The sequence below is a fragment of the Panicum hallii genome, chromosome 2, assembly GCF_002211085.1.
Source record: "Panicum hallii strain FIL2 chromosome 2, PHallii_v3.1, whole genome shotgun sequence".
NCBI classification, from domain to species: domain Eukaryota; kingdom Viridiplantae; phylum Streptophyta; class Magnoliopsida; order Poales; family Poaceae; genus Panicum; species Panicum hallii.
Window position 1 is genome coordinate 3,986,882 of NC_038043.1, and position 17,192 is coordinate 4,004,073.

General features: G+C 47.1%; 2 protein-coding genes across 4 annotated transcripts; both read right to left on the reverse strand.

Moving 5' to 3' along the window:
• Positions 1–3,898: 3,898 nt before the first annotated feature.
• Positions 3,899–7,038, reverse strand: LOC112881729 (probable serine/threonine-protein kinase WNK3). 3 transcript variants are annotated; one of them, XM_025946561.1, is made up of 5 exons: positions 6,578–7,038; positions 6,382–6,419; positions 5,629–6,235; positions 5,028–5,493; positions 3,899–4,908 (listed from the first exon to the last, which is right to left on the reverse strand). In XM_025946561.1, exons 1-5 carry the CDS (start codon positions 6,686–6,688, stop codon positions 4,421–4,423), a joined length of 1,710 nt encoding a protein of 569 aa, XP_025802346.1. In that variant the 5' UTR covers positions 6,689–7,038; the 3' UTR covers positions 3,899–4,420. The 3 variants fall into 3 exon arrangements, with proteins under 3 accessions (XP_025802346.1, XP_025802345.1, XP_025802347.1); XM_025946560.1 differs by having other exon boundaries at positions 6,382–6,422; XM_025946562.1 differs by having other exon boundaries at positions 6,382–6,486.
• A 1,546-nt stretch (positions 7,039–8,584) lies between these two features.
• LOC112880762 lies at positions 8,585–15,797 on the reverse strand. Its single transcript, XM_025945521.1, has 6 exons — positions 15,435–15,797; positions 14,618–14,777; positions 13,914–14,090; positions 13,754–13,837; positions 9,592–9,673; positions 8,585–9,414 (listed from the first exon to the last, which is right to left on the reverse strand). Exons 1-6 carry the CDS (start codon positions 15,743–15,745, stop codon positions 8,981–8,983), a joined length of 1,248 nt encoding a protein of 415 aa, XP_025801306.1. The 5' UTR covers positions 15,746–15,797; the 3' UTR covers positions 8,585–8,980.
• Positions 15,798–17,192: the final 1,395 nt, after the last annotated feature.

Below are 17,192 nucleotides of genomic sequence, written 5' to 3' on the forward strand. Positions count from 1 at the left end.
AAACTATATAAAATTACCATATTGTGAAAAAAAGGTTATATTCACAATAAATCCACTTACACTACACCACAACTCTAAAGTAGCGACACATATGAGTCGGTAAAATCTTGGCATGACTAACGTGCAAATCATAGTATAACGTAGAAGCTCACGTGCACGCACGCACACTCATCCTTAAAAAATACATAAACGCAAATCTCCGGCAAGCATCTCCAAAAGACTGCGGCAAAAGATCTTGAGATTGAGTGTCACTACATGAGTTTAGTGAATAGTGTTATTAGTTTCTAGAATTTATTTAGCAAATTGTGAGCATCCACGTCGAATCAAGAACTGATGGTTCCAAAAAAAAATGAAATAAAAGCAATGGCATCAACGCTCTATATTAGTGACCATGTTGACGGACAAAAGTATTATGGTGGCCAAACATTCTCGTGAAATAAATTCCAATATGGTTTCGTGATGAAAAATCCAACACCAATACCTTGCAACTTCTGCGATAAATGGGGTTCTCAAACATTCCTTTAGTTGTTTAGCTACCTGCCTACCACAAATAATTAGGCATCGGCAGAAAAATCTAGACCAGCAAAATCTGGCGTTAATAAAAAATAAAATTATGCACAAGCTTCTGACTCTGCAACGTCACTAGCCGAGAGGAATCTCCTTCTTTTCCCAACAACAGTGACCTTCGTCGCTCACACCTTGCATCCCTATTTATTATTCAAAAATATTTTATATTTATTCCTAGCGAACTAAGCGTAGCTCAGTTAACAAGATTCCTCGTACTGGAACCTGTCCACTCATATTTACTCTTCTTCTTCGAACACCATATTAATCAAGTTGTTTCCTACCCAGTTAACACAATATTATTAGTAACTGATCACGTTTTGGTGTGAGCTCGTGCCTTTGGAGAATGGCTGTCCGCATAGATCCATTGGTTCATGATCTCTGTCGTGTAGCATCTATCAAACGCCGGCGTGCAGTACTGCATGCGCTTGGGTCCCAATCAGATCTTATCTACGATGGAAGAGTGGAAGAAAAGCGCAGCACCAATCCACATCTTTTGAACCAAAAGCTAGGGATGTAGCTAGCTTGGTCCAGTAGTATCGAGAGATGGGCACGGCTTTTATTTGAGATCTTGTACGTTGACATGCATGGCTGTTGATGTCATCTTTGACTTGCGAGATGGTCGCCTTCTAGCTACCTAGCCTAATTGTGGTTAAAATTTGCAAAAGTTCACCCTAGTTGAGATGACGAGGAAGTTTGTTAACCTCCATCTGCCTTGAGACTCCTGTTAAATTTGCGACAAAATTCTCCCAAGATGCTCACCTCCTTGTATGATAATTTGATCGATGAAGTGTCGTCCTGTTTCAAGAAAGACAAAGAAAAGGAAATTGTAAATTATTGCTACTATTATTGCTTGGTTTGGTGTTGCATTCTCGGTTTTCGAGAGGAAACATGCATGCAGGTAATGCTTTCGAAATATTAGGCTAATATATGTTGCCATGGTTCTAGGTGTCTATTCCAATTTCTATACTTGAATTTTGAAAGCAGTAATGTTAATAAAAAAGGATCTTATTAAGTCTCAGTTTCTCGATGTGCTCATAGGGAAAGTGTTGCGTGTGTACATTCATACATATATTCATACATGTAAGTGTGCATTCATGCTTGCGAGAATATGGGTGTGTGCTGTTCCAAAAAATTATTTATAGAAAAAAGTATAATTTTTAAAATAAAGTGTTTTAGTAAGGTATTAGATATCGAATGTTTTTAAAGCAAATGAACCAATTATTGATATTCAAGTATTAATATCGGAAGGAGCTATATTCTTGTTGAGATGACGGTACCAAACATACATTTGTCAACTATTGACTCTTGAGTGTTGGAACGAACTTGGAATTTTCAGAAAAGTAGCACTGAACCAATTATTTGTCGTACAGAATTCTATTATACTCTTACATTCTAGTATGGAACTCCAATTTTTGTTTCACTATGATTTTAAAATTCTCATGATTTGCAATTAATGTAGATAGTTATCTAACTAATGTTTCATTTATTTTTCGTCATATATACTATATATTATGTCCAATAAATGATAAACATGATGTGTGCCACTTCCTAGTACCATCCTTTGTACCCAATTTAATTATAGATATTGTACTGGTCTAGGTTTTTCTGCCTGTACCCAATTATCTATGTTAGTTTAGTCATGAGCAGCACAGCCTAGACTGACAATATACTCAATTTTGTCATGAAAAAAATAATCCTGCACCAACTGATTAAAACCTTGCAACCTTTTCTGATAAATGAGAATCTCCAGAGCATGTAGTTCCTTCCTGTAGTAGTTTATCCACCAGCCTACCACAAATAATTGGGCACCGGCAGCAAAGCCTAGACCACCAAGTGATGCTCATGATTGAGTTAGGGACCAGCATCTGCATTTTGCAATGTAAAGCCACCAAGATGCAAGCCAAAACAGTGACTTTCAGTTCACACATGGCCATGAGATAGCTGAGTTATTGAACGTGCACGGCATGGATGCATATGCCTTTCATCCCCTGCCACCCAACCCCTACCATACCTGCCTGGTGTTGCCTTGATGCTTATCTGAAAACTATGCTAACCTACCATTTTGACACACAACACAAGGTTGCCCTCGGTTGCCTGATTGTTCATGCACAGTGGACCTTTCTAACTGTCACCAAGTCATTGTTAACTGATATGCAGTCAAGCAGTGTCACTTTTCAAATCTTTGACGAACTCAGGAATCATTGGCCTCTGATGTAGCCTAATCTTATGGGTACTGCAGAATTTTCATGGTTCACAAGAGTAGAGCATGTGAATGAATATAATAGTAAAGAATAAAATATATAGGTTAAAATGGTAGGAAAGCGACCACATCTTTTATTTTGCAGATAATGCACGCATCTTGTGCCTTCATGGATTTTTCAGACTCATCACCATAAAGAATCCCTGGATGGAGACCCATTCCTCCAGCTTCTAGAAGCCATATAGATTACGGCAGGCCTGCAGATCCGATGCCATGGACCTATGCCATCATCCTTTAGACTCTGGCAAATTTAATATCCCCAGGAAACTAGGACAGAGTTTGGAAGAAATTGGCAGTTCATTGCATGAAAAAAAAAGATGTGAAGGGCATAGGAAAAGTTCTAGTGTCCTGTTTGGTTTGACACCCAAGAGTGCCACGAGTTGTATGCCCTACAAAAGGAAATTGAATTTTGGCTCGAATTCGATCACTTTTGTATCAATGACAAAATGTTCGAAAGGCGGCCCCAGTTTCGGCATGCTACATTTGAGCAAAAACCAAACATGTCAGAATATTCATTTAGAAGACGACCAACTTTTTCTTTCCGTCCAAGTGATGAAACAATAGTATATCCCTTTTGAGCATTATTGAGGTTCCAACTGAGCAATTGGAATGGTGTGAGAAAAGCATCTACCTCCTCCCCCCCAATAGCTGGCATTTGCATGGTTGATAACTTGGTATCTTTTTCTTGGCATGGATGTCCCTATCATGTCTAGGTTCCATTCCACTAGGCTGTATAGGGAAGAAGAGTTCAGCTCCCAGTTTGGTCCTGGGATGCAGCTTTGGACAAGGCCTTTGTTTCTCTAGCTTTTCCTGCCTAATTCAGTACACAGAGGTAGATACCAAGTTGCCATCTTTTATGTGTCAGCTCAGGAAACTTTTCTGCACAATAATGCGCCTTGCTTTTCTGCATCTCAGCTAAGCATGAGTGTCACGCATCTTGCTTTTTGGGATCACGGAATTGGATCATGGATAGATGTTTTAAAGTATGCAACTGTCCTGATTATTTTAGTCATCCATTAGTTTATTTTAAATTCTTGAAAGCTGGCTTAGAGTGAAAAGGGCTAGTTTCAGTTTAGTGAAGCACCTGTCTGTTCAAACTTCAAACTATACCTCTCCACAGATTTGGTACCTTTCCAAAACTTCAAAAGTTTATTTACATGCAGCTCAGACTACCCTGATCACATCTCAGTTTCTTGCCTACCGGATCCGCCTGGTCTTTGAGACAGGAGAACCAAACGAAACCAATCTAGAAACTGTAGATTTACGCGGTCCAAATGGCACATCAGTGCAGATTTTTGTTCTTGCAAGGTGTCGGTAAGCAATACAGATCTGACAAAGAAACTTTGCTCTGTGAAGTGCTGATTGATCAAGGTTGCTGTCAACCAGCTTCATCACAAAGGCCAGCCCTCTGAGCTCCCTGATCATGGTGGCGGCACCGAGATGCGCATTCTTCCCCATCAGCAGGCAGATCGGTGCTCTGATCCCACACCGACACGCGAAAATTGCTCTTTGAATCGACACGGAAGACTCGATCTTGCCATGATCATAGTGATCAGGTAACATGATTTGCTCCTGTGACGAACCGAATCATGGCTAGTCTGAACATTCAGTAGCGTCGCCCTGTGCCACGCCATTGATGTCCATGAGCTTCTTGTCGTCAGCCTGGCCACCTCCATCATCGGAGCTGCACCCTGAACTCTGGAACTGCACCTGCTCCTCGTCGGCCTGGAACGTGATCTCCTCGAAGCGGCCGTGCAGCTCCGCGCACCGGCAGCCGCGGCGCGCCGCCGCGGACATGTAGTCGTCGAGCGACGACCCGCCGGAGGAAGCAGCGCTGTACCGGCAGTTCTTGCAGCAGGGAGCGCTCGACGCGTCCGGGGCATCGTCGGCGGCGCTGTCGTCGTCCATGCCAGGACCGGGCGTCCAGTGCGGCAGCAGCGCGCCGACCTCGCCGTCGATCATCTCGGCGATGTGGGTCACCTCGTGGTCCGTGATGTCCAGCTCCGCCACCATCTCCGTGGCCACGCTCAGCGCCGTGTCCGCGTCGGCGTCGAAGGGGAAGTAGATGTTCCGGACCCTCCCTGAGTGACAAAATTTTCACAGAAGAAAGTTTAATAATCTTACGAGCAAGAAATTTTTTCTCTCTCGTTGAAAACAAGATCGAATTTTTTTCAAACTTTCAATGGTCAAGCGTCATCACCTGTGCCATCTTTGTCGGCGATGCGTAGCCGGAGGAAGATGCTACCGTCCTCCATCCTCTTCCCCTTGATGGTGATGTCCACGCCAGCAACGTGCTCGTCCTCGTTCTCGTTGAACAACTGGTCGATGCCATGGAGCATGCTCCCGTCATCGTCGTCCTCGGAGTCCCACCTGTCGCCGTCGTCGTCGACGCCGCCGCCGTTGGACACCCCGTTGCTCGCCGAGGAGCCGTTGCTACCGCCGGTGTGGTGGTGGTGGTCCAGGCAGGCAGGCTGGTGGAGGTAATCGTACATCGCGCTGTAATCGCCTTCTTCTCCGATGCAAAACCCGTCGTCTTCAACCTGCAGGAAAGGGTCGTTGAGCAGCTCGACCGCCGTCGGCCGCCGCGACGCCGGCGCCAAGCACCTGTCGATGAACCGCCGCACCGCGGGGTCTGTCACCTTGTACAAAGCCGCCGGCTTTATCCCCTGATCGGATGCAGCAGAAAACTGTTACTATGACTGATTCGATCGATCAAAAAAAAGTAAAAGAATCGGAAATGTCAATCCAAAAGGAATTCAGAGATTCTGCATGAGCTGCAAGGATTGGGTTGACGATCGTACGGAGGTGACTTTCTTGTAGATCTGCACGGGGTGCGCGCACTCGCTGTAGGGGTACTCGAGGGTGACCATCTCGAGGACGCACATGCCGAAGGAGTAGACGTCGGCGAGCTCGTCGTAGTCCTCCGCGTACACCTCCGGCGCCATGAACTCCGGGGTGCCCACGCAGTGGGCGGCGTAGGGGGAGGCGCGCCGGCGGACGGCGGCGAGGCCGAGGTCGCCGATCTTGACCTGCCCCTGACTGCCGTTGACGAAGATGTTGTCGCACTTGAGGTCCCGGTGGATGATGCCGCGGGCGTGGAGGTAGGCGAGGCCGTCGAGGACCTGGCGGCACCAGTGCCTGACGGCGGCGGGGCTCACCCGGCGGTGCCGCTGCCGGTACTGGCGGAGCGTGCCGGAGGTGAAGAGCTCGGTGACGAAGTTGACGGCGCGGCGCGGGGCGTCGACCCAGGACGCGTGGAGGCGCATGACGGCGCGGTGGCGGAGCGACCGGAGCAGGTGGATCTCGCCGTAGAGGCGCTCCAGCTCGCCGGGGCTCCGCAGGAAGTCGTGCACCTGCACCCGGTTCCACGCCACCTCCATGCCCCGGTGCTCGTCAAAGGCCCGGTACCTGCTCGACGATCCATGGCCGCCATCCATTAGCGCACGAGCACAAAAAATGAAAAATGAGAAGGGACCAATCGATCCCAGGTTCATGCTAAAAATGAAAAGGAAACTTGATTTTGCATCAAAAAAAGGGGGTTGTAATGATCTTACACAGTCTTGGAGGATCCCTTGCCGAGAATCTCACTGTACTGCTGGGGTTGAAACAGAGGAGGGGGAGAAGATTAGCACGAGAGCAAGGCGAAGACGGTGAACAAGCTGATCGAGGAGGAGGACGGTGGAGGTGACGATGAGACTTGAGAAGACGACGACGACGGTGAGGAAGAAGAAGAGCATCGGTGGACCTTACCCTGCCATACCTCCCCGTGGGATCAACCTCCACGTACCCCGGGTCATCAGCGAAGAGCCCCTCACCACCACCGTCGCCGCCATTGCTCTGCACCTGCAGAGCTCCCATCATCCTCCGCTACCCTACACCTCCTCCTCCTCCAAATCACACACGAGCAAGCAGCCGTGCCCTCACTCCCCCAAGCGCCTCACCGACCTCCCGCATTCATCGCAGCTCCCAACCAACCGCTCACGCATCCATCTCAAGAAATATTTCCCTGGTGCCGTACGGCCGAGGCTGCCGACGTGGCATGCGGTGTGGGATCTCGAGGGCGCGGCGCGAGGGAGGATCAGGGGAGAGAGGCGGCACCTCCCTCTGCCGCCGCCGGGCTTAAATATATATCAGCAGGCAAGAGTGTCAGAGAGCGATTAGCAGCAACAGTGACGAGGAGAGGAGACCGGAGGAAGAGGAACAAGATTTTGGGCGCTGGGCTGGGCGGCGGCCGGAGATGATAAGGAGGTCGGCGCACGGCGTGGAATCCTGGAGCCGGGACACGTGCGTGCGGACAAGAATCTCACCTTCGATTGGCTCGGCCGCGCTGTATTTTACTGAATTTTTGGGGAGTAGATTTCCATGCCCAGCTGCGCCAGAATCCAGTTGCTTGTTACCACTATACTGTTTTACCAAGGGTAACCGTTGTTTTCTTCTTTGAAACACAGCGCGGACGGCACGTCATCTAGCATTATCAAAACAATAATGCAGTTTGCTCTTGAAGTTAAACCCAGGAAATACAAGCATACATGCTAAGTCATAACTCGAATCCGACCGAATGAGCATGTTTCAGAAAAGAAAAAAGCAAGAGCTTTCCTCAGGTGCATGCAGGTGCATTTCCACGAAGAAGGAACGCTAGGTTTCCATGTTCTTAGTTCGCATCGGTTAAGCGACCAAGGTCGATACTGACCAAGGTTTAAATCTCCAGCTATAGCTTCCCCTATCTCCGGCTATACCTGTTTGAGAGAGATAAAACAGAGAGATGTAGCTAAGTTTTTTTTACAACTTAGCTCTTAGCTGCCGCTGTAGCCCACTATAACCGGTTATAGTTTGTTTTTCGATATAGATAGCTAAAAGTTTTAGCCCGCTATTTGAAACGTTGACTGGTCCAAACCTGGAAGGAAATGGTCGTGACCACCGCCGGTGTGGTGTCCGGTGGTCGTCGACGACGTCGTGGTCACGGTGACGTCAGGCGCTGCGAAATGGGCGTGGCGTGCGCGGCTTGGGATGGCACGTAGCTGCTGGCCTGCTGCTGAGGCGCTTCGTACGAACAATGGATGAGACAAAGCGAACCACTTAGCAAAGCCCACGGCAAACCGTATCGAAGGTTTCTTGTTCAGGTTCCCCCCATTTGCGAGGTTTCAGACGATTACGAGGCATCTCATCTACTACATAGTAATGGCAGCTCTCATTTGTTAATGGTACTCTCGGCATCGCACATACTGTTTTCAGAATGGCAAACTTAGTAAGCTAAAACCTCTTAAAAAAATGGAGTAGGTTTTAACATAACAAAAAGAATTAGTTGTGTATTGTGAATGCATTTAACATGATGAATCTAGTACGTTAGTCTTGCATTGCCAGTCTATACAGGAGCATCTTTTAGATATTGAAAGGTTTGGCCAGCAACCATCCTGATTTAGTTGGATTTATGCTTTCCTTTCCTTCACTTCACTGCTAACACCTGGTGTTCCTCCCACGACGGGTGCCCGTCAGCGAATGTCAACAACGACGGCACCCGTGAGGGTGATTGCTGACAAGTACCGCGGCGACGAAGGGAACGACAGGCAGCGTAGTACAGCAGCACGGAGAGCAACAGAACTATCACACCCAAGGTTAACCCAGCAACTGACGACGATGTGCTAGGCTCCAGAAAATCTGAACAGGTTCAGGCAATTTTCTTCCACGACTACCATTCAGACTTCGCTATTCATCAGGCCGTGCCGGAGCACACGTTGGCACAGGCTTAACATTAGGAAATAGTGGGGGCAATTCCATCTATGGCTACCATTTCCATACACCGAAACCATATGTCAGCAGCCTAACAAGTATTACAAAGTTACTCGGTGTCATATGACGAATTTTCTCAAGAATAAATACGAATGTAGAAGGCTGAAAGCATGCAGTACGGTAGCAAGATATCTCCAAAACCTCTTATAACTCCAGATACATTAGCTACAGGCTCTCGATACTGCGGCACCTCTTATGGTAGCACACACGTGCTATACCTCATAAAACACTCGAGATCGCGCATCCCTCTTATCTGCCTCCTGTTGAAACCCACCCCATTTCTTTATCATCTGTCAACTGTAAGGTTGCAGCTACTGGTTAGGGCCTGCCGTCTTGTTCTGCAGACGCTGGAAGGTGCCCCTCACATCACTTCCTTGCCTGCCGTCTTGCTGCCCCTAGTAAGAGGACCTTCCCTACCAGTCCGGTGTTGAGCACGCAAACCGCGGCCACAGCACCTCCAACCACCACCCATTTCCAGTCGAAACCATATTGGACTGCCCTGGAGTTCTCATCGCTATTGCTGATTTTATCAGCAGCTGAAAGTTCTTGGTCCAGAGGACCATTTGAGCCAGCAATTGATACCTTGGTGGTCACTCGAGCCATGATGGCACTGTGTGACAGGGCGTTTTCTGCTCTCATCTGCTGGTATGCTCTGAATCCAGATTGCAGCTTCTTTACAGCACCCCACATGCCGTGCCGAACAGCAACCCTGGCAACATCTTTTGGTATGCCCATGTCCTCATAGTGAACCAAAGTTACTTCACATGCGGATTGCTGGCCGGGTTGTTTAGGCGACTGAACTGCATTTCACAGGCAGATTTACACAAATGAATTGTCAAGGTCTGAGCATTTGCATCTATGAATCATTGGAAACTTGCAATGTTCAGAATGAACACAGTTCAGGTTCCGACTCAAAAGACAAAAAAAAAACACACGGTCAATGGTGCCACAATGATAATAGTAAGGAAAAAAATTACCAGCTCTAATTCGCCAGCTTGAGAAGTACAGCTCCACACGCCTTGGTTTTTCCTTCTTTGGCAAAGATAGATAAGGAACACCCTGCAAATGGAGATTGTTGAGTGTTCGGTAGTCACAACCAATATATGTGCCCTTACACTGGATGCGAGTGAACATTTTCTACAGACCGCAGTTCCAACATATTAAAATCCCTGAGAAGCTTATCCCTGATTTCAAAACCATGCGAGACAGGAGGCACCTTACTGTGTGTGGAGAGCAAGGATTTGATCCCCCAGAAAGACGTGCGCGAGACTTTTACAACAATAGCTAAAAATAAGATGTTTGTCACTTGTTAGTATGTTGGTTCAATATTGACCCGCATCAGTTCCATCTTTTGTCTTCAAATACTACAGGGTAGGTGCTCCAATCGGCTACTTTCAACAGTAAATAACCCAATGGAATGTTTACTTAATCTGGTACAAGTCCATCTCTTATTTCCTAAAACTCTTAGCACGCTACTAATTAGAAAAAGAACGTAGCTATTAAGGTATGTCATCCCCTCCTATACCTAGAAAACCCACCATACATCTCATGAAAAATGCTGATGAAATTAAGTAGGTAGTTCAATTGTAAAAGGCGCTGATAGATAATAACTTCATAACATCATTCTGGCAGCTAATAAAAATGGTTTACTATCTGAATAGCTACTTTTGGTAACTGTTTTGTGGAGACCAAAGAAAATAACGAAAATTATCACTCTTTGGTCAGACAGCATAAAAGTGCATAACAAGAATATTATTAAACTCAGGGGCGCGTCGTATCGTGATCCGGGTACGATGATAAGTGAGCAAGGGTCGGGTCGTCGCAGCCTCTGTGGCGCGCTATATCTGCGCCCGGGTGTAGTGAAAAATGAGCAAGGGTCTTCGCATTTCCCTCGATGGGTGCGAAGGGTAAGGAAGCTAGCCGAGCCAACTAGGATTCGTCTAGGTAGTTGGAACGTAGGGTCTCTAACAGGTAAGTTAAGAGAACTAGTCGATGTAGCAATTAGGAGACGTGTAAATATTCTATGCGTGCAGGAGACTAAATGGAAGGGCCAGAAGGCGAAGGAGGTGGAGGGTTCTGGCTTCAAGCTTTGGTACACGGGGACAACTTCGGGTAGGAATGGTGTAGGCATCTTGATCGATAAGAGCCTTAAGGATGGGGTTGTAGATGTTAGGAGGCAAGACGACCGGATTATCCTAGTGCGGTTGGTCATTGGAGATTTGGTCCTGAATGTGATCGGTGCCTATGCCCCTCAGGTAGGTCTTAGTGAGAGCTCCAAGAGTCAGTTCTGGGAAGATCTTGATAGCATGGTTAGTACCATGCCTATCAGTGAGAAGCTCTTCATAGGAGGAGACCTCAATGGCCATGTGGGTGCGACTAATGTAGGATATGAGCGAGTACAGGGGGTTTCGGGTATGGTAGTAGGAACGAGGGGGGAGAGGATGTTTTGAATTTTGCGTTGGCCTACGAACTGCTGTTAGCAAATACCCTCTTTAGAAAGAGGGAGTCCCATCTAGTGACCTTCCATAGTGGACAATACTCGAGCCAAATCGATTTTATCGTTGCTCGGAGAGAGGATAGACGCGCCTGCTTAGATTGTAAGGTGATACCTGGGGAGTGTGTTGTCCCCCAACACAAGCTTGTGGTGGCGGATTTTCGTTTTCGGGCACGTACCCACCGGGACAAACGTGCCAAGATTGCGAGAACGAAGTGGTGGAAGCTTAGAGGGGAAGAGGCACAAACGTTTAAGGAGAGGATGCTAGGCGAGGGGCCTTGGGAAGAAGGGGCAGATGTAGATGATATGTGGCTAAAGATGGCGACATGTGTTCGGAAGGTGGCTTCAGAAGTGTTTGGTGTGAGTAGGGGAGGCAAGCAGGAAGTGAAAGAGACTTGGTGGTGGAATGACGAGGTGCAAAGGGCTATTAAGGAGAAGAAGGAGTGTTTCAAACACCTTCACCTCGACAAGAGCGCAACCAACATCGAGGGCTATAGATTAGCGAAGAGGTCTGCAAAGCGAGCTGTAAGTGTAGCGAAAGGTCAGGCTTTTGATGACCTTTATCAACGGCTAGGTACGAAGGAAGGAGAGAAGGACATTTATAGGATAGCTAGGACCCGCGAGAGGAAGACAAGAGACATAAACCAAATCAAATGCATCAAGGATGAGACAGATCGACTTCTGGTGAAGGATGAGGAGATCAAGGACAGATGGCGAGAATATTTCGACAAGTTGTTTAATGGGGAAAATGAGGGTCCTACCTTCGTGTTGGACGACTCATTTGATGACACCAACAGACGCTTTGTGAGGAGGATTCAGGAGGCAGAGATCGGGGAGGCTTTGAAGAGGATGAAGGGAGGTAAAGCGATGGGTCCCGATGGCATCCCCATTGAGGTGTGGAGATGCCTGGGCGAGAGGGCGGTAGTATGGTTAACTAAGCTTTTTAACCTAATTTTTCCGGTCAAACAAGATGCCGGAGGAATGGAGGAGAAGTATTTTAGTACCGATCTTCAAGAACAAGGGAGATGTTCAAAGTTGTACTAACTACCGGGGGATTAAGCTGATGAGCCATACGATGAAGTTTTGGGAGAGGGTTATCGAGCATCGACTAAGAAGATTGACAAGAGTGACCCAAAATCAGTTTGGGTTTATGCCTGGGAGGTCGACCATGGAGGCGATTTTCTTAGTACGACAGTTGATGGAGAGATATAGAGAGGAGAAGAAGGACTTACACATGGTCTTTATTGACCTAGAGAAGGCGTATGACAAAGTACCGAGAGACGTCATGTGGTGGGCCTTGGAAAAACACAAAGTCCCAACTAAGTATATTACCCTCATCAAGGATATGTACAAGGATGCGATGACTTGTGTCCGAACATGTGATGGCGATACCAGTGGCTTTCCAATTAAAATAGGACTACATCAGGGGTCAGCATTGAGCCCTTATCTATTTGCTTTGGTGATGGAGGAGGTCACAAGGGACATACAGGGTGATATCCCTTGGTGTATGCTCTTTGCTGATGATGTGGTGCTAGTTGACGAGAGTAGGGCAGGGGTTAATATGAAGTTAGAGCTGTGGAGACACACATTAGAGTCGAGGGGGTTCAGACTGAGTAGGACCAAAACCGAGTATATGATGTGCGACTTTAGCCCGACTAGGCATGAGGATGGGGACGTTAGCCTCGAAGGTCAAGTGGTGGCCAAGAAAGATACTTTCCGGTATCTAGAATCAATGCTTCAGAAAGATGGAGACATTGATGAAGATGTTAGACATAGAATTTCAGCCGGTTGGTTGAAGTGGCGGCAGGCTTCTGGCATCCTCTGTGACAAGAAGGTGCCACAGAGGCTAAAAGGTAAGTTCTATAGGACGGCGATTCGCCCGGCGATGCTATACGGTGCTGAATGTTGGCCTACAAAAAGGCGACATGTCCAGCAACTGAGTGTAGCAGAGATGCGTATGCTGCGTTGGGTCTGCGGGCATACAAGAAAGGATAGAGTCCGGAATGAAGAGATTCGAGATAGGGTCGGGGTGGAGAAGTTGATTCAGCATCGGTTGAGATGGTTTGGACACGTACAACGGAGGCCTCCCGAGGCGCCGGTGCGTAGTGGAGTTTTAAAGCGGGGCGATAATGTAAAGAGAGGTAGACCTAGACTAACTTGGGACGAGACGGTTAAGAGAGACCTTAAGGAGTGGAATATCGCTAAGGAATTAGCTATGGATAGGAGCGCTTGGAGATTAGCAATTAACGTACCTGAACCGTGACATTTGTTACTTTTTGTTTAACCCCTAACTCTTCCTTTGGCTTGTGCCCTTTTTATGTTTCTTATTCTTGTTTTCCGTGGGTTTCATCTCTAGCCTACCCCAACTTGTTTGGGACACAAGGCTAAGTTGTTGTTGTTGTTGTTGTACAGAGCAAACAACCTTTTGGATAAAAGAAAAGGGGCAGAAAAAGGAACGTAAATTTAATGCAAAAGGTGTGAGGCTAAAATTAAAGCATAACATAGAGCAGGAAAATAGAAAGGGTGCACAAAAATTTTTCATCTTCAGTAATAAAATTATATGGACCTTTTTTCGAAAAATAATTGGGCAAACATAACACTTCATAAACAAGTATCTACCAAGAAAAATATTTTTGTACATGTACCTTTGTAACACAATAGTAAGTCTTCCCAGATTCCCATATGCGCCCTCCAAAGATGTATTCACGGTCACTGCAAAAGAATGGGAACTGGAAAACAAACAACATGTTGGAACTGTGAAGCTTCACAAGAAGGTACACAAAGGACAACAGGAGCTGGTCAAACCTTTTTTATCCAGTGGACAATCGTGGTTCCATTCTGAGGGAACTCATCCAAAGTCTTTGAGTATGCAAGCATGGGATCCCACTTAAGACGAAAATCACCATCCCAGAAGAAATCTCTAACCAGTTCAGGAGTAGCATCCTCAAAAATAGTGCGGCTGCAATACATTATAGGTCCCTCCTAAATACATTTAAGATAAACTCATTAGATATGTATGAAGGTATTATGATAACAGATTTAGTCATGATACAGATTTTACTGTTCATGCAAATTTATGTAGATTAAGTAACAGGGTAAAAGGTGATCAACTATGTAGTCTCAGTGTTTCAGTTTGTGTGGAAAAGCTAATGTATTGCCTCTCATTTCAACTTCTTCATCTAGTTTTCTTTCAGATTACATAGATTCATTAAGGAAAATGCTAGGAATCTAACAAAGAGTACAGTAAACACTTAAACAGACACGTGGTATGTATAATGCCGCAGGCCAATGAACTGATGGTGTTGCCAAGAGAAAAAGTGACATGATTGGATTTCAAAAATTAAAATCCTAGTCCTTTGTCATTTTAATTTAATACAAAAAATTTATTCTTTGCATTCAGATACTATTATATTATATGCCACCTCTCATTCACAATAGCTGTACGTTCTATAATATCCTAAATTCTTGGCATCTATTTCTCTTTTTAAAATCCCACTGGCAAAACAAACCTCAGGCTCACGCCGCCAGGCCTTGTAGGTCATGTTGGAGGTTGTGCGCTCCATCAAATTCTGCCATGCTGTATCCCCACTCTCCTTGTTATCTAAAAGTTGCAGCAAATGTTCTAGGTCCTTCTCAGTGACAGTATCATGCTCGTCCTCAAATATTGCCCTGCCATTCACAAAATTTAATGAAATCAACAAATATTTCGCTGCAGAAAGCTGAATTACAAATTTAGAATCGATTTCAGAAGATGGAAAATTGTGATGCATTCTTATCTTATGCCAAAAGCACAAGTTGTGGTTCTGTTCTGCTTGCCTGTACATGAACTAAACTCTGCGAAAAAGGATGAGTTACCGAAACCATGGTAAATCCCAAACAGCAGGCAAGTTCATGTCGTAAATCCTTCAATGATGCAAACTGAACGAAACTAACCGATTATCAAAACCCTATAACCTACATAGATTGCAAGTTTTGGCGGACCCAACAAAGCTAAAATGGTCCTGTTGCTTAGCCCCTATACGATCTACTATCAGCAACACCACACCATGTCGTCAATCAAAAAAAAACAAACACGCCTTCCTGTCCAACAGCGCTCCGGCGACATGTGTCACTCCTTCAATTGAGCTGAAATAGAGTAACTTTGACAAGGGGAAAAAAACATCGAATCTCCTAGACGACCTTCATTCAATTCTATTCCGGACTGACGCGCACCGGGCCTCGAACGGACACCACCGACAGGACAGATGCCACATTCCCGCGGTTCCGCCACCTACCCCCGCCAACACGCCAGCCGCAACAGGAGGAACCAACCCGCTACAGGCTCACCTGCCGTCGGCGCAACCTCCGTCGTCCCCGGCGTGGTCCTCGGGGGCGAGCTTGTCCTGGTGCTTCCCCCTGCAGCGGCGGAAGGCGGAGGAGAGGAGCCTTGGCGCGACGGAGCACGCGGAGAGCGCGGTGCAGGCGAGCCAGAGTCTCCGCGCGCCGAGCCCCGGCGGCACCCAGAGGAGGCGGAGGCGGCTGCGGAGGCCGAGGAAGAGCAGCCCCGTCCAGCGCGGGCGCCAGGACCAGCCCACGACGAGGCCGATCATGACGGCCGCCCAGATCGGCACCGCGCAGAGCAGCACGTCCACGGCCATCTCCGCCACCGCGGGGCGCCGCAGCAGCGCCACCGCCTCCTCGCACCACCCCGCCATTGCTAGCACGCAGGCGCGCGCGCGCTAGGGCCCGGGCTCCTCGCGAAGGCTTCAACCCTCGATCCCCTCCAATCCCCACCCCCTCTTTTTTTTCTTCCTGCAGAAATGGAGGAGGAGAGGGGGGAAGAGGAAAGAGGGGCGAGCTGGCAGGGGGAGTCGATTTTGGAGCGGGCGCCATGAGGCTGACAAGTGGGGCTGAGGGCCCCGGGCCCGCGTTGTCAGAGGCGGTGGGAGGGGACAGTTGGTGGGCCGGGTCCACGTGTCGGTGGGGGGCGGGCGAGCGGTATATGCCGCGGGAGACGGGGAACATGCGGGGCGCGGCCGTGTGTTCATCTTTATCCGCTGCGGATCGCGCGAATAGTTAATGCGCGGGGTTTACGAGGGGATCGGCGGTGACGTGGCGGCGGGTTGTTCCGTTTGGTCGCCGGCGGGCCCGACCGATCCGCGTGGTCCTGACTGCTGGACTTTTGTTCCGAAGCGATCTGACAAAATGAAATACAAGTTTCAGCGCTGCAGATTACAAGGAGTTCGTACTACGGTAAAAAAAAATGTTAACGTGAAATACATTTTCAGTAATGCTTGTGAAAGTCTGCACACGTGAATGTACATCTTCCGGACTGAATTTTTGGAAGTTACTGCCAAAGTCTTGAAAAAAAAATATCCATAGTTGTGACCTCTGATTGCCAGGGGGCAGGGGAGAAATCAAGTTAGGCGGCTGCCTGCATGGAATTGCCAGGTCGCTTCCTTCTTTTAAAATTTCTCTAACATAACATATCCAGGATAGGCGCCCAGGAAGGCAACAGCTACTAGCATGTTTAAAAAATGGATGCGGATGTTCAGTCTGGCTCATCCAAAGCTGTAATTATGCCTCAACTCTCAACCACATTACGTGATTCTAGAAGAAATATATTTTAAATAATTTAGAAGGAGAAATGAACTAGAATAGCATACCATCTTAATTAATTAGCTGATCCAAAAAATAGTAGCATACCATCATAATTAATTGGTACCCACTTGCATTCTTACTTATATTTGTAAGGGAGATGTAGACATACTCGGCCTACACGTGGTTTGTTTTCCTGGGTTATCGAAACAGTTGTCACAATCCCAAAATACTGAATTTGATGAGCTCAGCCCTGGTTCCATATACTTAGGGTGCTTTTGGTTGGGCTTTTGCACCTGCTTTTGCTTTTGCTTTTGCAAAAACCAAAAGCCAACTAAAGGGCTTAAATGGTTCAGGTACTTTTGCCCAAAAACAGCTTTCACCCTAGTACAAATGCAAAAGCATCTCCCTCTGCTTTCAGTAGCTTTTAGGGTAAAAATTTACCCACCTGCCACTGATTATGGAAAAAAGAACAGTTTGTTCTATCCACCTCCCGTCCCCATCCGC